This window comes from Aspergillus undulatus (assembly GCF_047715775.1).
Source record: "Aspergillus undulatus strain CBS 261.88 unplaced genomic scaffold BDV17scaffold_5, whole genome shotgun sequence".
NCBI lineage: Eukaryota > Fungi > Ascomycota > Eurotiomycetes > Eurotiales > Aspergillaceae > Aspergillus > Aspergillus undulatus.
The window spans coordinates 275,389-296,176 of NW_027396609.1; the positions used below are offsets into that span (position 1 = coordinate 275,389).

The 20,788-nt window shown below is 52.1% G+C and overlaps 9 protein-coding genes across 9 annotated transcripts; 4 read left to right on the top strand and 5 right to left on the bottom strand.

The window, feature by feature from the left end:
• Nucleotides 1-1,662: 1,662 nt before the first annotated feature.
• BDV17DRAFT_287617 (uncharacterized protein) lies at nucleotides 1,663-2,118 on the bottom strand (the record flags this gene model as incomplete). The annotated part of the gene is made up of 1 exon (XM_073761205.1): nucleotides 1,663-2,118. The coding sequence occupies one exon, from the start codon at nucleotides 2,116-2,118 to the stop codon at nucleotides 1,663-1,665; it is 456 nt and encodes a 151-aa protein (XP_073619509.1).
• Nucleotides 2,119-3,080: 962 nt separating this feature from the next.
• Nucleotides 3,081-4,964, bottom strand: BDV17DRAFT_279453 (alpha-amylase; the record flags this gene model as incomplete). The annotated part of the gene is made up of 8 exons (XM_073759719.1): nucleotides 3,081-3,362; nucleotides 3,432-3,672; nucleotides 3,725-3,871; nucleotides 3,925-4,087; nucleotides 4,149-4,377; nucleotides 4,443-4,551; nucleotides 4,604-4,755; nucleotides 4,815-4,964. The coding sequence occupies 8 exons, from the start codon at nucleotides 4,962-4,964 to the stop codon at nucleotides 3,081-3,083; spliced, it is 1,473 nt and encodes a 490-aa protein (XP_073619510.1).
• Nucleotides 4,965-5,223: 259 nt separating this feature from the next.
• Nucleotides 5,224-8,751, bottom strand: BDV17DRAFT_170048 (glycoside hydrolase family 31 protein). Its single transcript, XM_073754797.1, has 3 exons — nucleotides 7,799-8,751; nucleotides 7,130-7,750; nucleotides 5,224-7,085 (listed from the first exon to the last, which is right to left on the bottom strand). The coding sequence occupies exons 1-3, from the start codon at nucleotides 8,524-8,526 to the stop codon at nucleotides 5,414-5,416; spliced, it is 3,021 nt and encodes a 1,006-aa protein (XP_073619511.1). The 5' UTR covers nucleotides 8,527-8,751; the 3' UTR covers nucleotides 5,224-5,413.
• BDV17DRAFT_170009 (uncharacterized protein) lies at nucleotides 8,752-9,604 on the top strand. Its single transcript, XM_073754796.1, has one exon. The coding sequence runs from the start codon at nucleotides 8,978-8,980 to the stop codon at nucleotides 9,512-9,514; it is 537 nt and encodes a 178-aa protein (XP_073619512.1). The 5' UTR covers nucleotides 8,752-8,977; the 3' UTR covers nucleotides 9,515-9,604.
• A 372-nt stretch (nucleotides 9,605-9,976) lies between these two features.
• BDV17DRAFT_170091 (putative C6 transcription factor (AmyR)) lies at nucleotides 9,977-12,385 on the top strand. Its single transcript, XM_073754798.1, has 3 exons — nucleotides 9,977-11,154; nucleotides 11,202-11,652; nucleotides 11,708-12,385. Exons 1-3 carry the CDS (start codon nucleotides 10,178-10,180, stop codon nucleotides 12,200-12,202), a joined length of 1,923 nt encoding a protein of 640 aa, XP_073619513.1. The 5' UTR covers nucleotides 9,977-10,177; the 3' UTR covers nucleotides 12,203-12,385.
• On the top strand, nucleotides 12,113-12,956 carry BDV17DRAFT_170157 (uncharacterized protein). Its single transcript, XM_073754800.1, has one exon. It carries the CDS (start codon nucleotides 12,324-12,326, stop codon nucleotides 12,846-12,848), a length of 525 nt encoding a protein of 174 aa, XP_073619514.1. The 5' UTR covers nucleotides 12,113-12,323; the 3' UTR covers nucleotides 12,849-12,956.
• Nucleotides 12,957-13,353: 397 nt separating this feature from the next.
• Nucleotides 13,354-15,293, bottom strand: BDV17DRAFT_170249 (glycosyltransferase family 31 protein). Its single transcript, XM_073754801.1, has one exon. It carries the CDS (start codon nucleotides 14,909-14,911, stop codon nucleotides 13,442-13,444), a length of 1,470 nt encoding a protein of 489 aa, XP_073619515.1. The 5' UTR covers nucleotides 14,912-15,293; the 3' UTR covers nucleotides 13,354-13,441.
• Nucleotides 15,294-16,360: 1,067 nt separating this feature from the next.
• Nucleotides 16,361-19,154, top strand: BDV17DRAFT_170251 (signal recognition particle subunit SRP72). The gene is made up of 4 exons (XM_073754802.1): nucleotides 16,361-16,996; nucleotides 17,052-17,325; nucleotides 17,378-17,522; nucleotides 17,569-19,154. The coding sequence occupies exons 1-4, from the start codon at nucleotides 16,676-16,678 to the stop codon at nucleotides 18,791-18,793; spliced, it is 1,965 nt and encodes a 654-aa protein (XP_073619516.1). The 5' UTR covers nucleotides 16,361-16,675; the 3' UTR covers nucleotides 18,794-19,154.
• BDV17DRAFT_287623 (Gfo/Idh/MocA family protein) lies at nucleotides 19,003-20,177 on the bottom strand (the record flags this gene model as incomplete). Its single annotated transcript, XM_073761206.1, has 2 exons — nucleotides 19,003-19,653; nucleotides 19,761-20,177. The coding sequence occupies 2 exons, from the start codon at nucleotides 20,175-20,177 to the stop codon at nucleotides 19,003-19,005; spliced, it is 1,068 nt and encodes a 355-aa protein (XP_073619517.1).
• Between the last annotated feature and the right edge of the window lie 611 nt (nucleotides 20,178-20,788).

The following is a 20,788-nucleotide window of genomic DNA, read 5'->3' on the forward strand; positions in this document are numbered from 1 at the left end:
CCCATCACTGGAGTCTGGAGGGGAGGCCTGATCGTGCGCATACCGAGATCTTCATGGTTGCAGTGCAGTGCAGCGCAGGACGGTAGATAACAGCGCGGTTGATCATTGCATCCTAGTACAGCAGAGTACTTCACTCTGTACAACGTGCATGCAGGATGCAAGGGGAAATGCCAAACTCTCAACGTTGTCCTGTCGGACCCCTACCCGCCAATCGCATTCGCAAGACTTCTTATCCGGTAACGTCAGGGTGGTAGATGCATGTTTCCACTGCATAGATGTGAATGTGAACGTACTGTGGGGATTGGATTGGATTGGGACCGTGCGATCTGGCGATCAATGCTACTTACAGTGTGTGCAAGGGGGTGGACGAGCGTCGAGCACAGAAGTAACAAACGTTACACTGTCTTCTCAGTTCCCTGCTAAGACCGCAACTGAACCCTGGCTCAACAAGGCTTGATATCGTTGACGCTGACAGTTGAGTCGTTGACAGATGGGGATGTGCTTCACCTGTTCCTTATTGGAGGGTATGCCATCCGTCTCCGGTTTCGGGTTCGGCTGTCCTACTTTGCCCCAGACTAGTGGACCCTTGGCTGTAGGATTGGAATACTGGTGGCATACTGCGCTGTGGTTGGCTTGAATGGTCCCCAGCCCTCTGTTAGACTTAGAGCCTAACGGCCGAAGGGACCCTGAGTCGGTGCTTGAAGATCTCCCCAGACCCCGAGCGTAACACTTTGAACGACAAAGACGATACTAGTATGTTCATGTTTATATTTAGCACTTGGAAGAACGAAAAATGCCTCATCACTCAAGTCAAGTCCAGAATGCGAATGGAAACGTTGACAAGCAAAGACTGAGAATGAAAGTACCAAAGAAAAGTACGATACTCCCTACCTTCTCTGTACGTATCTCGCCACGCCTTGCGTGATCTCTAAAGTTTAGGCACCCTACCCTGGCAGTGGCATACCAGCGTAGCCTCAAATCCTGGAAATTATGCCGCCGTTGTCGATCGGGTTCACTGCTGTCATACCAGGATTGTCTGTGCGCTACAGAGTGCTTGCAGAGGGCTTACATGGGAAGTTGCAGCTAGAGCTGTAGCTGTAGCTGTACGAAGTGTTGCGGGCCATCTTCGAGTGATCCTTGATCTGATCTATCCTTGGATACTGGAAAGGGATGCTTGTCGCGTGTCGGTAAGGGTTGCATTGCAGTGAAAGTGAGATGGCAGGATTATATGGTGACTTGAGTACTGGATCAAGCCAAGTCAATGTCACGTCTTGCCAGTGCCCCGGCCATGGCAAGAATTGATTGATTACTATTCCATACCGTGGACTACGGGGTAACAGTCGTCATGGATTGGACAGGTAGCTATCTACGTATTTTGAGACCTCCTTCCTACTGAGGCATGGCATGTCAACGCCCGCCCATTTGCCTCCTTCCCCAAATGGTGATGGCTGTGAGTTAGGTGATAATACGAGCCCTTAGCCGTTTTGCTATCAGCTGCATCCTGGAACCGAGCATTTCACCAGCATGGGTTTCGTTTGACGCTGGTGGACTATAACCCAACATCAACCATCACCAAGCAACACCATTAACCGATTCAGAATCAACATTCAACTGAACAATCCCCTCAGCCACCACCCCAAAGTTCATAATAAACCAACTCCATCACGTCAACGCAACCCACTTCCCCTCTTGTCCCATAACCCCCTTAACATCCCCAGCCCTCCACCCAACAAAAGAACTCCACCTCTCCGCCGTTCCCCCCGGAACCAACTCCTCAACCTCCAGACTAACCAGCGCATCAACAACCCACTCCTGACACCGTCGTTTCCCATCCCTAGGCGCCGCCTCGTTTCTAATAGTTGCGATGACCCGCCGTCGCTGCTCACCCGTTAAATCCGCGATCTTGACCATCCCTTCTGCTTGCAGTGATGAAGAAGAGAGATCGATCCCCTCGCGCGCGTCGAACTGGTACCATAGTTTTGTCAGGTCGATGACTTGTACGTGCAGAAGGTCGCCGTAGGTGGCGCCGGGCTTGCGGAGGAGGAAGGACCAGTGCGAGCGCGATTGGGGGGTTAGGCCTGGGCCTGCGATGGGGATGTAGAGTTCGTGGGTTGTCATGTTTGGTCTCGGTCTGAATTGGGTATATGGCTGCGCGCTGGACCTATATTTTATAGGGATATGCGTCGGCCTGGCAGGTTGTAGTGGTACGGTGTAGAGCTCAGCCGTTGACCGATGGCTACTCTAATGTAGTAAACGTCAGCCCGACTCGATCTATGTCGACGAGCATCAGGATAAGCCGAGCATACCTATCCAACTAGGTAACTAGAGTTGAGATGGGATGAGACGGAATGAGATGATCTTACGATGGACAAACATCTGATAACCAAAGACAAATGGATACCAGGTTATTGATGATGACACCAGCCTCTACCTAGTACCTATCTTCACGCCCTCAGTGATACTCGGTGCGAAACTCGTGTGATAGCGCATCCAAAGATCCAATCAATACCTAGCTCGAATCGAATCAAGCTCTCGCGATGGTTCCCATCCAAAACGATTGACGTCCCCGCAGTCGCATCTGAGATCAGAGGTTGTGAGATTATAGTGAGGTCGGATGGGATAGGCTCTATAATGCTAGATCGGAGCGCTGGGTCGCGCTGGCCAACCATATGATTTCGATAGGCGCCCGCGTGAGACCTCAGACTTAGATATTGTAAGCGGGGCAATTTCATTGGGGTGTCACGTTAAGATTCGTACTTCTGTTTCCCGACCGGCCGGCTGGGGTCAGAGATTGTGGATTTTTCTAGAAGGATATTATTGTATCAATTGTGTTGATTGTGAAGATCGTATGTATGTCACGTCGGTTGAGGTGAATTTGTATGGGGGGAAATAAATGTACCTTATGTATATATACCACACAACGAATAACACTTCCAAAAAGTTATTCATGAAGAGAAAACACACGACTAAACCAGAATAGTATCAATCCAAAGACTGAGCCCAGTCCGTAAAATTTTTCTGCGCATGTTGTGCATATCCAACCTCCGCCAACCAAAAATCCAGCCCTACCAACTTCGCACTCATTCACAAATCCCACTCCCGCCCAACCTCTCACTCGGATACAAAACAACAGGCAACCCACTCTCAATCGGAACAGGCACAGTTCCATCCTCGGAGACGGTAATGTCAGTGCACGAGAAAATCTCCTTTAGCGACACCCCGGACTCGAAGCCCGTGTTCGGGAGGTCAAGCGTGTACGAGCTACCGCTGGAACCATCGTTAGTGATGACAGTTACGACCTGCGCGCCAGCTGGACCCTTGCGCATGGCGAGGACGGAGTCGGTTGTGTGGATGGGGTAGTTCTGTATTCAGGCGGTTAGTGGCGCTCTGATGGTGGAACTGAATTCGCGGGTGAAAGAGAGAGCACGTACCTGGTAAGTGAGGTATCCGTCACTCTGCGAGATGGCGTAGTTGCGAATCTGGTTTGCTTTGGCGATGTGCGTGTACAGCTCGCTGGTTGTGTCGTAGCCGGATAGCCAGGTTGCCTCGCGGTTGGCCGGGTCGTTGGCGCCGGAGTAGTGCTGTTCTTGACCTGCGTAGATGATGGGGATTCCATCGTCGAGGATGACGAAGGCGATGACGTTCTTGGCGAGAGAGTAGTCATCCGTGTACCTTTACCTCCTATTAGCTCTCAATCGCGAAAGTGAATGACAGAAATACTCACGAAGCAAAGCGTGGGTTGTCGTGGTTCTCAATGAAGCTGCCGAGCAGTGATGTGTCGGAGCAAGTAGACTTGACATTTTCGATCATCACAGCGAGCTCGCTGATGCTACCATCGGTCGATTGGAAGGCGCGCAGGAGGGGGAAATAGCTTTTGAATGTCAGATTGGCACCTAGCGATTGAATAAAAACAAGGGGAGATACATTGGGTAGTTTGTGACCCCGTCAATGACATCCTGATACGGACAGGTGTAATCCTGGTTGCCCTGGAAAACCTCGCCAATGGCGTAAACTCCCGCCGCGTCGTTAAAGTCCCTCCAGAAGTTCTTCTGAACGTGCTTGGCTGTGTCGACGCGGAGACCGTCGACTAACCGCATGGGTTAACTGGAATTCAAGCCCATAGATCCCGCACGGAAAGAAAGTCTTACTGGAGTAGTTTGATACTAGGTTGCCAATCCAGTCGTGAAAGATACTCTTAACATCGTCGCGAGTCGTGTCGACATCCGGCAGACTGACGGAGCTAGTACTCAGCCAGCACTCTTCAACCTGTGTCTGGTCGTCGTAGTTCGAGATGTCGCACGGGTCGTGGTAGTATTCCTGCGAGTCGAGGGGGTTGAAGACACTGTAGTCGACGGAGTCGGCAGCACCGACGTAGCCCTAAGTTGACGAAGCCAATAAGATTACACAAAAGCTTAACAAGATTAGTGTTAAGTAGCACTCACCATGTGATTAGCAACGACGTCGACCATAAGGTACATGCCGCGGTCGTGCAAGGCATCAGCGAGCGCTTTGAGATCGTCTTCTGTTCCCAGTTGCTCGTTGAGAGAGTAGCTAGATCTGAATGAGCCTCTGGCAAAGGCATATAAAGGAAATGAAAACTCACAGATCCTGTTGCCAGTAACCGTGGTATGCATCTCCAAACTCCGAGCTCTCAACCTGAGTAGTCACTGGGGTAATCCAGATGGCTGTGAACCCCATTCCCTGAATGTAGTCTAGCTGGTTGATGATTCCTTGCCAGCTTCCACCACAGTATCGCTTTACACAAGTCAGCCCAGAGTCTAGACCCGCAGTCACATTCACAAGGAAAGACGCACCCTGACACTAGTATCGCACTCGGCAGTAGTCGAGTTGTCCGTGCGGGCGAAACGGTCGGTGAGTAAAAAGTAGATCGACTGCGAGCGCCATTCTTCAGGTGTGGCCGCCAAGGCCGTCGCAGCGAGAAAAAGTAAGAGACTCAATCTCATGTTGACAAAAGTCAAGCTGTATGCTCAAGCTGTATGCACTCAGCCAACGCTACGGCGGCCATGGCTGCATATTTATCTCCTGACTAGAATGAGATTGTAGGATCGCCTGACGATGCAGTGATTAATGTCCAGTGATTTTCCGGCCCCAAGCGGAGGCATCTGCATTGGTTGGCACGGAACTGCCGATCGGTTCAGCCACGATTAATATTGCAAGGGGCCAGTGGGGAAGTGTAAAGAGTAGAGCACACTGCAATTTCAAGGTTTGAATCTGACAGGATCCTGCGGGCAAGGTTCACTAGGTTGTTATTGGTCTTTCTGCAGGCACATGAATCGTTCAATGTGATTGACACTCAGTCTATGCCACTATGGATAGCGCTACGTCAACTGGGCACGGGCATCGGTGGTCGGCGACTCCAACCAGCCCCAACTCAAATGGTAGTAGTAAGGGATTACCACTGCAACGTCCAAGCTTGGTTCCAGGCACCGTCTCTCGTAAACCGATCCAGCCCGGTTACGAATAGGACCTGCGACCGAATATCGTAATCTGCAGATACCTGCTGCCCGTTTAACGTTATGATTGACGGCCCGTCAGGGACGCCTAGAATGGTTACGTTCGCCAAAGGATTGCTTTCGCTCCATTCTCCACGAGCCGAAACGCTTAGGCTCGATTCAGATACCGCAAAATCGACATTGAGAGTGGCCTCTGGGTCGAGACTCTCCCCATCATCAAGGTATAGCTGTCCTGACGCGGTTCCGTCATTGCTCAGAGCGGCTAACAGAGCCCAGGGTGTCTGACGAGCGTCTCGCGTTGTCAAAGCGGGTTCCTGGAGGGGAAGGATGCTCCCGCCCCGGACGTAGACAGGGATGTGGCCAAGAGGTGCCGCGATCGAAGTGTTGACGCCGGGCTGCGCGTCAACTGCGGTCTGCGTGTACCAGTCGTACCATATTTCCCCTTGTCCGACACCTGGGAAAACCCCATGAACGGTATCAACCTGCGGCTCAAGGACCGGGGTCACTAGGATAGATGGTCCAACCAGGAATTGGTTATCAATCGCGGCCAGTGAAGGATCATTGGGGAACTCCCAAGCCAACGCCCGTAAGACGGTAGACCCTGTCGCGTGCGCATCGTGCATCAAGGTGTAGAAATAAGGTAACAGAGCGTATCGGACCCTCATTGCTGCCTTTGTTGCATCAATGACCGAGGCCCACTGATACGGCTCTTGGGATATCGCCCCTCGGACATTATGGTTGCGGTAGAACGGGAAAAAGGCAGAAAGTTGCATCCAACGATTGCACAGTTCTTCAGCACTGTTGTAACTGAACCCGCACGTATCAACCCCGAACATGGGTATGCCGAAAAGAGAAAACTGAAGAGCCTGCGAGATTGAAAAATACATCGATGACCATCGGGAGTAATTGTCGCCACCCCAATGACCTGCATATTTGCCAGATCCGGCAAACGTTGAGCGGGCAATGATGAATGGACGCTTCTCTGGCGCAATCTGCGTCAAGCCTTGGTGGGTGGCCCGGATACCCATGTGCCCGTAGAGGCTGTGAACGTCGTACTCGTGATAGCCGTCTACGTGGGTGGCGTTCGGTGAGACTGCATGCACGGCAAGGTCATGGCCCGTCTGGACATGGTTGATCACATACGGCGGATAATTGACGTTGCGAACTCCAGGCGTGGGCGACGTGCGAAGATATGAACTGGTAGTACTTGATGCCGGTGTCTCCGTGGCCGCTGCCTGACTGGAAGAAGCTGCGGAAGCGGAGGCAGCCTCTGTCGCGTTGGAGACTCCGAAGCCTTCTGGATACTCGTAAACCATGTTTCCTGGTTCGCCGGGCAGCCTGAAAGGGGGGTGAACCGGATTGAGCGTCCGGTACGGAGATCCGCAGCTCCCGACACAAAACGATGAGACCTCGCCCATATCATACCATACTCCATCGAATTTGACTTTCTCGTACCAGATCACAAGCTCATTGGCCCAGAAGTTGGCAGCCTCAGAATGATGCCAGTCAGGGTAGACAGTATATCCAGGCCAAACCGCACCAACGTAGAGGCTGCCATCTGAATTCTTGAGGAAAACATCTTGTTCAGCACCTCGAGTGTATGTGTCATAACTAGAAATATCAGTTATGTTCAACACATAGTAGGCGAAGCATACATATCCGAGGCATTTTCGGGATTTGGAATATACAATGCCGCATCAACAATAGGAACGAATTTGCGACCACCTGCGTGGAGGTTATCTAAGAAAGTCTCCGTGTCTTCGTATGAGAATCGATGCTGATCATTATCAAAATCTCTATAACCATGCATGTAATCGATATCGGCCCTAATATTGTCAGAAATATACCCAAACGGGAATATTACGTACCAAAGATATTCTAGAGGAATCTCAAACTTTTCAAAATTCTCAAGGACGTCTGCGAAATCTGACCAGTTATTGTAACCCCATCGGCATTGATGGAAGCCAAGCGTGTCGTACTTTTGCAAAGCAGGCAATCCAACAGTGCTAGTCTGATACTGCTTTGTGACGTCTGCTACAGTCGGTCCCGAGTAGAAGGTGAGATCGATGCTTCCTCCTATTGTCCGCCAAGTCAGACCTTGGGGGTTCAAGATGACTTCCTGGCCGTGAGCGTTCCGAAGAAAAACACCGTGCGAATATGAGGTATAGTCTTGTGTTGCATCAGCCTCGCTAGCCTTAACGTACGTGCGCCCCCCAGTATCATCGACCGAGTAGTATCTTGTATCTACATAAAATGCATGGTGTCCATAAATGTTTCTATAAACATTAGCATAGACCAAGAAACATGGGGTATCGGACGCATACTCATCGATAGGATTACCAATATCGGCCGCGTAGGTAGTCAAGGTAGCATTCCGTAAGAGTCGCAACTGGTTGATGCGCTCACCTAATCCGTACAGATTATATTCCTCTGGTAGAGAAGTCACGAACTCGATGAATTGGTTCTCGAAAACTAGGACAGAGCGAGAGGTATCGAACAGCACCTCATCGGTGGCACTACGGATCACCTGAAAGTTGAAGGTGGGCTCGTTGGACCATGTCACAGAGAAATCGCTGTGCGACTTTGAGGCGTCTGGAACCGCAATGGGCCGAGGAACGAAGTCCTCTGGGAGTATATACCAAGACTCGTTGGAGGCATCAACATAAGTCGGAGTGATCCGAATATTCAAGCGGTCTGTGTCCTGGTATTGCACCTCCAAGGTCAACGCGTCGACGTCCGTCCCGTATACATTGCACGGATTTCCGGCCAGACCTAAGTGGGCAGTAAAACCATGATTTGTCTGTTGCAAGTTGGATGCTCTGTACCCAGGGCAGACCGATTGGGCATTGACGGCCTGAGGATCGTCAACATTGGCAATCAGCTCCGCCCCGACATCGATGAGGTCAGCAAGAGTGACCTGAGTATGTTCAGCGGTCGCGGTTGCGGTCGCGGTCGCAACTTCGGGAACGGGCTGTAAAGGATCCTGAATGGCGCCAAAAGCTATGGCGGGCAGGGACCCAGCTAGGTGCATGAGGCAGATCAAGCGGACCATGGTGGGGGAAGTCTTGTCTGATCGTACGATGATCAGACATCGGCCCTTGCCGTCTATTTATCACTGAACGTTTGAGAGATTTGGGGTCGAGGACAGTCACTGTCCTCCAACTCAAACATGCTGTGGCACCGTCGAAGATCATCCGAGGAGGCGCGGAATGTAAGGGGCGGCCTGAGTCCTCCGGAAGAGTGGTGAGGGACTCAGCGCAGCCCAAGCAGCAGTGGCAAGGAGGGGAGGTCGTGGCATGTTTGCCTGGGAATATTGCGGGGAGACCGAGGCAGGTCTAGCCCGCAAATCAGGTCCAAGCTTCGAGGACGCCGGGGATGGTGGTATGAGGGACAATGATTGGCCGGTGCTCCGACATATGACCGAGCCTATAACAGAGCTCTTATTCTTCGAGGAACAAGCATGGACTCTCGAGTGTCGACGGTAACATTAAAAGATTGGGGAGATGGATGTGGAGTGCGAGAGTGGAGGAAGAAAAAATGGGGACTTCCCTGGAGACTGGAGATTCCCCAGGACGTATCGGTATTACCGCAAAGTTACCGGTGAGCCGTCCTCTCTTGCTCTCAAGGTCTCACCTCACCACTGGCAATGCCCTCAGGATCAGTCGGGCTCTCGATCCCCTCTCCCCTCTCAAGCCGGGGTCTACACATGCTTGCCTAACAGCTGCTACCTAGCAACTGTTCATGTCCATACAATCAGAAATCATATGGATTTTTTTTTTTTTTTTAGATTATTTCAAAATCTTCAGACTTGTATGGAGCCGAACTCGGCGCCGTGGTTATTGTGGAGAAAGTTGGACTGCTTCCGACTTTCGCAGCCACAGCCAGCTGCATCGGTTCTCCTGCCTTATTCAAAGTCTGTCGTTCGGCTTCCCGACAGAGGATCTAAGCGAGGCAGTTCCCGCGAGAACCCAACCTTTAGAAAGGCCGAATATAAACTTTCTGGAAAAGGATTTCCCTGCTGGTTGAGCACACTAGCCTGACAACAGTGCCAACGGATTTGATGCGTGGACAGGGTAAGGGATGCCTTCGATGATGCAGGGGAAGGCTTCCAGAAAATACCGCATCGTGTCAGAGAGCCAGAGAACGTCATCCCGGGCAGGAATCCTGGACTCAGGGGTTGTAGTCCGGCTGTTGCTCAGGCCCATAGGTGGTAACCTCGCTCGTATACTCGACCGTGGCGTATGCGAGAAAAGCGCCCAGCGACCTTGAACGCCGCATGTAGGATTATTCTTGTGGCCTAACGCAAATAGGCCATAAATCTGGCATTAAAGTCAAGGCCGAATTTATGAAGACCGGCAAGTGATGGTGTAACGCGGGGTCTCAGACTGACTATAGCTGCAGGTGCCACTAACTACAATCCTGCTGTACTAGGTTCTCCACTGCCCATCATCTTCTCTTTTTATCTGCCCTCTCCCCGCTCAGCTTCCCCAGATTTTCATCCCATGCTTGTTTGCGCGAATGACGATTTTGTGAGACTGTTCTGAGGTTGAAGCATCATGGCTTTCACTAACTGAAATCTCTTCCGCGGTGTACCCCCTAGTGTGCTCACACACCACCTCTCCAACTGAGTCCAAACGCTCGACGTCCGAACTCCGGCATCCGACTACGTTACCGGCCTTCACCAATTCGGCTTTACCGGCAATATGGATTCTGGCCCTGCCTCTCCAAAACACAGGCCCTACAAGCAGGCCTGTGACAACTGTCGCCGGAGGAAAATCAAGTGTTCACGAGAGTTGCCGTGCGACAAGTGCCAGCGGCTACTGCTCTCATGCTCCTACAGTGATGTCCTCCGCCGTAAGGGACCCAAATTCCGGACGCTATACCCCCTGGCTCCCATCCACCCATTGGTGGCAAGACAGCGACAACTTCTTCAGTGTGATCCTCAGCAATATTCATCAAAGGGAGAATGGTTCGCGGATCCTACAAGCTATCCTATAGGTGGATCGCCAACATCTCCTTCTTTCACTACTGGGGAACCGCAATATCTCGCGCCGGAGCTTCAAGAACCATACGGCCAATTACCACCCCCAGAGCTGTCTTCGCCGGACTCTTTGAACTCTCTATCAGAGTCTCCTACAGCAGCAGTCTTGTTACCTTCTCCGCGAATACTGACTCCGCCTGTGCTTTTGGCTCACGTCAACGTTTACCTAAAGTACATGTTCCCTATCATGCCCGTGGTCAAAAGAGAGGAACTCCAGCAAGACTGCCACCACCCAGAGCGACTATCTCCTCAGCGTTACGCTTTCCTAGCGTCCCTTTGCGCGGCCACTCATATCCAACTAAAACTCGACGGCGCAACGCCCGTCGCAGATCCCTCCCACTTGCAACCCGGCATGACAGGAGGCATGTCTGGTGAAGAGCTGCTCAACGAAGCTGTTCGCGCAAGAAAAGAATGTGATCCAATTGAAGACATGAATGTCGAGAGTCTTCTGACTTCATTCTTCTTATTTGCCTCATATGGGAATCTAGACCGCCAGGACCATGCATGGTTCTATCTCTGCCAGGCGACATCCATGGTCTTTACGCTAGGGCTTCACCGCGAGCCAACATATGCTGAGCTGCCCATTGAAGAGGCAGAACAACGACGAAGAGTTTTCTGGTTGCTCTTCATTACAGAAAGGTACAACCGCTCAGTCTTGTCGAAAGTGTCATCTTAACTTCCTACAGGGGATATGCATTACAGCAAGCAAAGCCGGTAATGCTCCGCAACTCCATCCACAAACCGCAAGTTCTTTGTTCCGACGACCCTATCCTCGCCTACGGATTTATCAACCTCATAAACGTATTTGAGAGCCTCAGCATCAACCTCTACGACTGGATTTCAGCAGGCGGCAGAGATGGGCCATCAGAGATGCCTCTTACCTCTGCCATCCAAGCTAGTCTTAGCAAACCTATATCCCTCGAAGGCGTTTCGGAGATCCAAAAAGTCGACATCCTCATCACCCAGCAATGGCTGCAAGCTATGATGTGGAAGCTCTCGATGGCACGCGCGTCTCAGCCAGGTTCACGGAACGAAACCGTCTTACCGTTCCATCTACCTGTCTTGGTAGGCAAAGCCGTCTTGTCCGTCATTGCGGATGCCTCACAGGGTGCCGTTGACGCACACGGCATTGGAATGGTTAGTTTGCCCAACCAAACAAATGCACTGACCGCTCCCTCTAACGCTCACACAGGAGCAAAAACTCTTCGACCTCGGTGTCTCCGTAGCAGACGTATCCCGCTCACTCTCCACCAAAGCCGCCAACAACCTCGCCGAATCTACCGTCGACCCCCGCGAACTCCTCTGGGGTATCCTCTCTACCCTTTCCCGCATCCGCGGCTCCCAATCATACCTCTTCCCCTCACTCATTGAGCGCTGCAAGGGCATGCTAGGCTTCGACTGCCCGTTGTCAATAAGCGACTTTCTCCCTGCACTTCCTGCGTCGGTCTCGTCTAAACAGTCTTGCCTCCCGCTAGAGTCATGGCAGGCACCCGGGCCCGATGAAATTGGTATTGAGAACAGCAACAGGGCTAGCGGGCCCTGGGAGATTCAGTCTCTTCCAGATGACCTGGATGACCCAAATGGTGGTGATCCCGGCCAGGCCTCTGTTTCTGGGATGCTTCCACCGACAAGTTTACCGGCTGGAGTAGGCCTCGCGTTCCAGCCTCAGCCTGGGCTGCTGACCTGACTTGCTCTTCACTCTCCAACTCTTCACTGCCATTCTACTCGCTTGTCGGGCTATACAAGACTCTTCGATCTAGGCCACGTCTGTTCCGTCTGGCTCAACGTGGCATCGTCAACCCCCGCTCATGATCGTCTTCCCGTCCTCATACAGGGGAGGGCCGATCCAGACCCAGAGGAGCTCATTAGCTTATAGAAGACGGCGGCGCCTTCGGCCTCGTTGTCAACCTTACCTCTCAGCTGAGCCAGCTCAGGTGACAATCTTCATCTACGTGCCTACCTTCATATCCTTCACTTCCCTCTCATATATCTATCTATATGCCCTTTCACTCCACCTCACCGATACCCCCTCTGGATCGTGCCTTCCCAGTCTATGTACTTGGACAATCGTTCCTTCCCCCGGCCTCAGAGCGCGCGCTCCCAGTGTCGCACCTTTTTATTGCTGCCCGGGCGTGCTGGCCGCACCTTCCCCCGAAACAGCTGCCAGCGGGCCGGACCGGGTCGTGCCTTCTTCATTGGGGCGACCGCTCCTTCGCCGCGGAGTACCCACACCCGTCCCGCGTCGTGCCTTCCTACTATTGCAGACAGATCGGGTTGTTCCTTCCAGGGCACTTCGAGGGCACGCAGGGTCGTGCCTTCTCTATGGCATTTGACGATCGTCCGGTCCTTCTCAGCCTGGGGCCGCCAACCAAGCTTGTCCTTGATTGATACGACAGACATGATACGACGCATCTGCATTGTTACAATAGGATATAATTACTTATAGACTCGACTCACTGAATGACTTTTGACGATTACTGTTAGAACGTAACCGTGCAGCCTGACTACGAAAAGAAAAGAAAATGATATATTATAGTCATTCAGTAGTATTAACTATAACTATAATAACCTCTGAACAGAGTTGATCTGATTTGCTTTGACGATCCAGTCATCAAGGAAAAGACGCCCTCGTCTGAATTCGACGTTCTGTGCAGTGGAACAAGACGATGCGATCGATGGCAGCGTTGGATTAGATATACAGCGAAGCGAAATGGAGACACAAATAACAAAACAGAAAAGCTGCGTATCATCGAGAAGTGGAATAAAAAGTCATAATCTAGGTCGCCGTGACGATTACCCCGCTGAAAGTTGCGGGGGCAGTAGCAGTAGTCTATAGATAGCCAGTAAAGTATGCAATGTGTGGTGTGGTGTGGCGTGACTGCGGTCAGGGTATGATCTTGTGAGAAAAAAGGGAGGAAGGGTTTCACTACTGCATGCGCCAAACCAATTCCATGATTTGGTCGCCGCGGTCAGAGTCGCGACGAATGTACCATTGTCGAACCCGCCCTCGGTCGACGATCGAGTCCGCCATGATGTAGCTGACTTTTCCGTCGTCTTTCTCGCGCAGCGGCCCAAGTTCGTGCATGAATGCTTCACGTGAAGCGCTGTGGTCACCGTCCCATGTGAGCTCCATGGAGATGTCGTCGGGTCCAATCTCTTCACTGTATTTGGAGATCGAGAAACCGTTGGTCAGAATCCAGCCATCCGCGAATCGCCATTTTCGCAGCAAACAAGAGTCACCACAGACTTCGCTGACTCTGCTGAGCTTCGTCATATCTGTGTTGAACCACGACTTCCAGTGGTGCACAGAGAGAGGCAACGGTCTGTTGGCTTCGAAGAAACCAGAGGAGTCACCTCTGAAGTCCAATTGGCGCAAGCGATGGTCGATAGTCAAGTGTGCACTTGAGTATTGGTAGACACAGAGCGAGATTCTGCGGTCACCAGTGTAAACCATTTGCTGGCAAGAATTGAAGACCTCAGGCTTAGCGAGTTGTTCGACAAGAGGACGAGAAAGGAAAACGCCAGCGCCTCCAAATCCCATGAGCCCAAATATACCGATCTGGGCAACACTTTCTGATACTCCTCCAATGTACATCTCTTGTGTGTGGTCGTACTTCTCGAAAGCCTCAATGAGGGCAGGAGTTGAGAGGAAGAACGTGTCATCGTCAATAATGCAAGACCAACGAGTCTCGTCCCGCAGGTTCTGAGCCAAATGTGAGACCAGGGAGAAGTATCGAGTCTGGTACTCTTCTTCCGATTGCGTAACAAAGAGGTTGATACCGAGTCTTTCAGCCTTGGCCTCAACCTCAGGAACACGCTGATCCGGTTCGATCAATGCAAAAATGCGGACTCCGGTGTGTCCAGCCCAGTGAGTAAAGGCGTCCAGAGACTCGTCCAGTCTGGCCAATGTCGTAGCGACACCAAAGTCGAAGTGCGATGCATCCACGTGTTGAGGTGGCCGCGGCACCTCCACAGTGAGTGGGCTGTCGACAGTGCAATCGTTTTGTAACAGCTCGGTCTCGTGAGGAGCGTGTCTGTCGGCCGGATGCCGTTCGAACAGAGGGGTGTTGAGTGTTTGACTCATGGGCGGGTTTGGTGCCGCAATAGCCAAAACTTCCCGACGCACATATTGAGAGACCTTTGTCACACCAAGTCGTTCTAGAGCGTCGAAGTCGGGTTCGCAGCCGACGTCAGCGGTAAGAGTAATGTTCGCAGCAGCAGGATCTAGAGTTTCATGGATAATCTCGGGTCCTGGCGCATGGTGGCCGAGTCGTGAGCCGAATATGAAAAGCGTTCCCACTAGACAAGCACCGGCGAGGTAGCGCGGAAGCTTCTTCTTCCACACCCACGAGGAATTCATCGGGGATCGGTCGCGGAGGCCGTATTTTGTGGACATAGCTCGGAGGTAGGGGATATTATTGATTGTGTACGTTAAAAGGCGACGGTGAATGCGACACTAGCGCACTCGCATCGCGGTATGTTAAGCTATGGTGGGCGTACAATAGGTTGGTTGGTGGAGGTCGAGGGCGGAGACAACGGCGGACAGCGAGGAAGGAGGAAGTACGGTAGTAGCTGATTTGAGTTGAGGTAGCGACTGGAAGATGCTCGTAAGAGAGGAAAGGGCGAGGAGAGCCGAAAGACAAGAAGAAAAGAAGCGAGAGGCAAGAAGAAAGTCGTCTAACAATTAGTTAAGTAGCGAGGAAGCAAGTGGAGAGCGACGAAGACGGAGAGAGAGCGACGGTTACAGAGATAAAGACAGACAGAGAGACGGGGCCAAGATAAAGAGGCTAAGAGGTCCAGACTACGAATGATCATCTGCAGCGATTCAGCACAGGTTAAGGGGGCAGGTCCACTCCTATAACCTGCAGTTGACTTGTGTTGCTTTTTCGCCGCTTCTTTTTCGTCTTCTGAACGGTCTTTTCCCTGCCAGTCGTTGCGGGAGCCGCGCGTCAGATTCCTAATCCTCCGCCGTGCTGATCTTGGACCTGCGCCCTGAGCATCCCGACAGCTGCGTTGCTGCACCCCCGGCTTCCTACATACTCTTCGTGAGGTCATGGCCCGGTCAGCCCTACTTGGCTAAAGCAGTCCAGCCTGCAATATGCAGCCAACAAAGGGACCGGGAGCCCAGCGAACAAGAGCTCCAAGCCGGATAAACTGCTGATGACGCGTTTCGGGCGAAGATCCTCTCGGAGGCGGCTGGTTGCGACCCACGGATCCTTGGCGCTTGGGGGTTGGATCCGGAGTGTATGGATGCTGCCGTATGATGTCGACAAGGTTTTGTATGTAGTGCTGCGATTGATGCTTGAATTCGTTGCAATTTCATTGTCCTGTGAGAGTTATAGCTTATGTCCAGTGAAGGCGGATGTTGTCCCACTGGAGGACCATTCTCCCAGACTGGCAAGAGGTCGCGTTGGCAGGGCTGGCCAGAGCGTGTTCTATTGGTGTTCTATTATTGGTGAACAAGGATGCAAGCCACAGGAATCCTGCCTCCAACGTTTGGACAGCATGATACTTGGCCTGGCTCTATGATTGATAACATCTGACACTGTTGTCTGAGTGCCCCCATACTTGTGCAGCAGCACAACACTCCGCTGACCCCGCATAGATGGTGATCCTTAGCTCTCCATCTGATATTCCTTCAAATACGTATGCCCCTCTGTGGCTGGCTCCATTGCGTCAATTTTACAGTGCTCCTGGCCTCGGGGTCGAAGGTGCATTTCTCGAGAATGAAAACTCTTCAGCCCTGTAGTGTCTAGTCACGAGTCGAAGCTGTTTCATCTTCCAAGGAACAGAGTTTCGATGGTGGCAATCTGGTACGATCTACTCCGCTTGCGGAGCGGGAGTGGAGACACCTGAGGCATCAGCTTCCGATGCTACCTTCCGAATTGGAAGAACTAGATGACTAAGATCATAGTCAGCACAGAGCTACGGCAGCCCACAAAGACCCTCTAGGCGGAATCCCAATCGGGAAATAATCATTCCGCACGGCCACTGGGTGCACAATTGATCAAGCAACAATATATCGCCAGAAGCTAGTTGTGGGCACGGTATATGGAATCATTGACGAATAACGAACCCATTCCCTAGGTGTCCCTATTTGGGCAACGATTCTCTCACACCCCCCTCGCGTCGACACCATCCGACGCACGAATCCGCCGCCATGTCCAGCCAGTCCCTCAGCTCGCTACTCTCCAGAGCGTCCATTGACGACCATGAAGAAGTCCTTCGCTCGTGCGATATCGCCCTAGCAAAATCCAAGTCCGACATCCAAGCCCAGCATGTCAAAGTCGTCGCTTTATTAAAACTCGACCGATTTGAGGATTGTCTACGTGTTTTTGAGGAAGGCGGGGACAATCTGAAGAAGAGGGCTGCTCTGGAATACGGGTACGCCCTATACAAGACTGGCAACCCCGATGCCGCCATTGAGTTTGTTTCCCGTCTTACGGACAACCGGGGTGCCCGTCACCTCGAAGCCCAGGCTGTACGTCGTTTATAACCATCTGTCTGGACTTGCGGTTAACTCTCTTTCTGGCTAGACATACCGCGCTGAGGAATTCCAACGAACAGCGGAACTCTACCAATCACTCGCTCGAGACACTACGGCAACCGCGAACGAAGAACACGATTTGCGAATCAACTCTTGGGCGACGGATGCACAGCTGCAGTGGAAAGGCCACCCCGAGTCTGTTCGCCATACTAGACCTACGAGAGATGACTTGGAAGCATTCGAGACCGTCTACAACGCTGCTTGTTTGAGTATTGCGAAGGGGGATTTCGACCAAGCTGGGATGCTCTTGAAGCGTGCCAAGGGTTTGTACACCAAAACTGTGAATTAAATAATAGTAGCTGACACGGTCTACAGAACTCTGCCGCACGTCAGAAGACCTTACGCCCGAAGACAGAGATGCCGAACTACTCCCGATTGCTGTTCAGCAGCTGTATGTCCTGATCTGCCAAGGAAAATCAGAAGAAGCCGAGTCCATTCTAGAGGAGATCTCAGTGAAGGAGTATGTTTACGAAGAGATGTATATGGGCCCTAGCTTACAGAAACAGAATTTCTGAATTATCCACGAAACGGATTGGCCAGAACAACGCCACTATTGCTCGCGGAACGGCGACAAACCCTTACGCGCTATACAAGGCACTTCACGAAGTACCGGACTCTACGGATAACGACAAACTGTTTGACTTCCAGCAAAATGCCATCACAGGTAACCTTCATGCAGTCGATCTTCTTGTCCACAAATACGACGGCATCATTCGATCCACCTCCAAATCTCTCTCCAAAGCGCCATACCCATCCACAGACGCCAGCACAAACCTCCTATCAGTTTACAACGTGGCAGCGTATGCAAAGGGCGAAACGGGGGCACAGGCGCTTAAGGCAAACCTCTCCGCAGTAGAGAAAAGGCCAAAGGACCTTGGTCTGGTTCTCACTGCAGTTCAGGTTTACGTTAGTCTAGGCAACATCACGTCCGCGATAGCCACACTCGAGAAATCACTCCAGTCCCTCGACGAGTCAATCTCCGAGCAAGACAAGGAGACCCGCTTCAACCCCGGCCTCTTAAGTGTCCTCATCGCCTTATATAAACAAGAGGGCCGGAAGACGCAGATTAGAGCCGAATTAGCCAAGGCCTCCGCCTTCTGGAGAGGACAATCCGTCCAGCCAGCATCATTACTCCGCGCAGCAGGCGCATCCCTGCTCCACTCCTCGCTCGCCTCGGACTCCTCCCAAGCCGCAGATCTCTTCAAGTCCTTGTACGAAAAGACACCAGACGACCTCTTTGCCGTCGCAGGTTACGTAGCCTCCCACGCTGCAATCGACTACTCCCAAGTCGAGTCCAAGGCCAAATACCTTCCCTCCGTCGATGACCTCATTTCGCACATCGACGTCGCGGCGCTCGAAGCCGCAGGTGTCCCCGCCTCATCCTCCACAGCCGCTCACGCCGCCGCAGCCATCGCAGGCGCAAGGAAGCGGCCCGCAGCGAACAAAGATCGCGCCGTCAAGCGCATTCGCAAGTCCCGCCTTCCCAAGGACTATGATCCGTCCAAGACTGCGGACCCGGAGCGGTGGCTGCCGCTTCGTGATCGTTCGACTTATCGGCCCCGTGGCCGGAAGGGCAAGCAGCGGGCTGCCGAACGGACGCAGGGTGGCGTTGTTACTGAGAAGTCTGAGGAGACTACCCCGTCTGGGCAGGGGCAGCAGCAGCAGCAGAAGCCCCAAGGTGGAGGCGGAGGTGGGGGTGCCTCGAAGAAAAAGAAGAAAGGTAAGCGGTGATTTAGCCATTAAGACATTTAGCATACAACAACCTTCTCATTCTCGATTTACCTACTTTCTTGACGCGGAACGACATATCAGTCTACTATACCGTGTACAGTATCCAACGGGCCATAGAATTGTCTATAAGATCGACCGAAATGCATTATACCAATTACTAACCCCTACTCAATCAAAATCCGAGCACAAGCTCGGCCCGACAAGTAAACCTACCCCAGCGGCGTCCGAATAGTCCCGCACTGCCGGTCATACTGCCCAAAAACCTCCTGAAACAATTTGACATCCTGCAAACCATCGCTCGCCGTCGTGCTGACATGCACTCTCTGCACCAAGAATCCATGTAATGCTTTCAACTCGGCTTGGTACGCTTCTTCCCATGTACTCACCGTCTCCGTCTGCATCAGCCCGCCTCTCTCATCTGTGCTCTCAACAACTACCCTCAGTGGCTGACCCCGGGCATAAGGAAGGTCATAGTGCATGGTGACGGTCTTTGACTGTCCATAAGTAGCGAGTTGGGCGTCGCATCGTGGGACAGAGTCGGTTCCTGCTTCGTAGAAGAGGGTGAAAGGATGCCCGTGGGTGTGGGATGAATTGGAACTGATACTGGAACCGGGACCGTTATAATGAAAGATGGCCGAGTAGAACGGCTCGTTCACAGAGATGTTCGAGATGGAGTCTGGGTAGCCTAAAGTATCACGCATGAGTCCGAGATCGTGTGCGCCTAGGGAAGCAAGGAACCGGGAGAGAGAAAGCCGGGTGGGTGAGGGGTATCCGGGCCGAATATTTCGCTCAGTAGATTGCTGCATCGACTTCCTCTCTTTTTGTCTTGATTTTGGTCCGATGAGCTCTCGCTCCGGACACTATCAAGGCCAGTACGAGAACTACTAGGAGCTGTAGCGGTATGCCCGCCATGCGGCCCCGAAATCATCCTGAGTCTGGCATAGAAAATCCTCTCTAACCCGGCAACCTCTTTCTTAAACACGTCAGTAAAGCAAGGCGCGTATCTTCTTGCAGATGCGACAAACACCCGCGCGCCATTCGGTGCTTCCTTCTCCGCGTCGAGAATGCGTTTTGCGGAGGGTATGCTCAGCGAAAGGGGCGTCTCGACCACGACGTGTTTCCCGGCTTGGAGGGCGGCGATGGTGTAGAGCTCATGGTATTCATTGGGTAGGAAGTTGAGGATTAGAGAAATTGATGGATTCGTGAGGATATCGTTGATCGAGGGTTCGTTGTTGTCGGACTGGGTCTCTGGGTTCGAGCTTGAGGTGTGAATGGCAACTATGATGTAGAGGGTTGGGAGAGACTGCAGGGCTGGGAGATAGATTGTTTGGATTGGGTGTGGGCCTGAAGCTAGGATGCCGATACGAAGCGGTTGGGAGGTCATTGTGAATGTTGTCCTGATGAGGTGGTAGGGTGATATATAGATATGTCCGGGTGTATATAGCAGGCAGTAAACGCTGGGGTTTAATGAATGTAAAGAGTACAGATGGTAGGCATCCAAAAGTACCGTCTCAATTGTGGATCAATGAAGAGGAGCGTAATCTAGCATCGGAGAGGTTTGGGGGTTTGAGGTGGAGTGAAAGAGCTCCTTCCTCACAGCAGTGATGCTGTCAAATGGTACGGTCATGAGAACAGGAACAGGGAGAAGCTGACGGACATGATGTTATGTACCGGATCCGTTTGTACTGTTTGAAACCTGGCGGATGCAAATGTGTAGTCAGAGAAGCAAGGGATAGGAACAACGCTGCGTGCGGCATCAGTCAGGCGGAAATACATCCCAGGCATACTTACCATTGCCAGCACCTGGGTTTTGTATCTGGCGATAGCTTCCGCCATGACATCAGAGGCAATTTGCTGATGACCTTCCAAGAATCTACAGGACGTTGAAATCTCTTTGCTTTTGATAGCTTCAGAAAGGATATAGATCTACTGGACGATCACCGGGGTAGTACAGAGTAGGTACCTAGTACTTTTATTGTAGGGACATACTATAGA

Coding starts and splice junctions, on each gene's coding strand:
- BDV17DRAFT_170048 (XM_073754797.1), bottom strand. CDS start 8,526: ATGGTCCGCTTGATCTGCCTCATGCACCTAGCTGGGTCCCTGCCCGCC. Junction 7,751..7,798: donor ATTGGTAATCCTATCGATGA/GTATGCGTCCGA, acceptor TAATGTTTATAG/AAACATTTATGGACACCATG. Junction 7,086..7,129: donor CCCGAAAATGCCTCGGATAT/GTATGCTTCGCC, acceptor TGATATTTCTAG/TTATGACACATACACTCGAG.
- BDV17DRAFT_170009 (XM_073754796.1), top strand. CDS start 8,978: ATGGATGTGGAGTGCGAGAGTGGAGGAAGAAAAAATGGGGACTTCCCT.
- BDV17DRAFT_170091 (XM_073754798.1), top strand. CDS start 10,178: ATGGATTCTGGCCCTGCCTCTCCAAAACACAGGCCCTACAAGCAGGCC. Junction 11,155..11,201: donor TTGCTCTTCATTACAGAAAG/GTACAACCGCTC, acceptor AACTTCCTACAG/GGGATATGCATTACAGCAAG. Junction 11,653..11,707: donor ACGCACACGGCATTGGAATG/GTTAGTTTGCCC, acceptor ACGCTCACACAG/GAGCAAAAACTCTTCGACCT.
- BDV17DRAFT_170157 (XM_073754800.1), top strand. CDS start 12,324: ATGATCGTCTTCCCGTCCTCATACAGGGGAGGGCCGATCCAGACCCAG.
- BDV17DRAFT_170249 (XM_073754801.1), bottom strand. CDS start 14,911: ATGTCCACAAAATACGGCCTCCGCGACCGATCCCCGATGAATTCCTCG.
- BDV17DRAFT_170251 (XM_073754802.1), top strand. CDS start 16,676: ATGTCCAGCCAGTCCCTCAGCTCGCTACTCTCCAGAGCGTCCATTGAC. Junction 17,326..17,377: donor GCTCTTGAAGCGTGCCAAGG/GTTTGTACACCA, acceptor CACGGTCTACAG/AACTCTGCCGCACGTCAGAA. Junction 17,523..17,568: donor GAGGAGATCTCAGTGAAGGA/GTATGTTTACGA, acceptor TTACAGAAACAG/AATTTCTGAATTATCCACGA.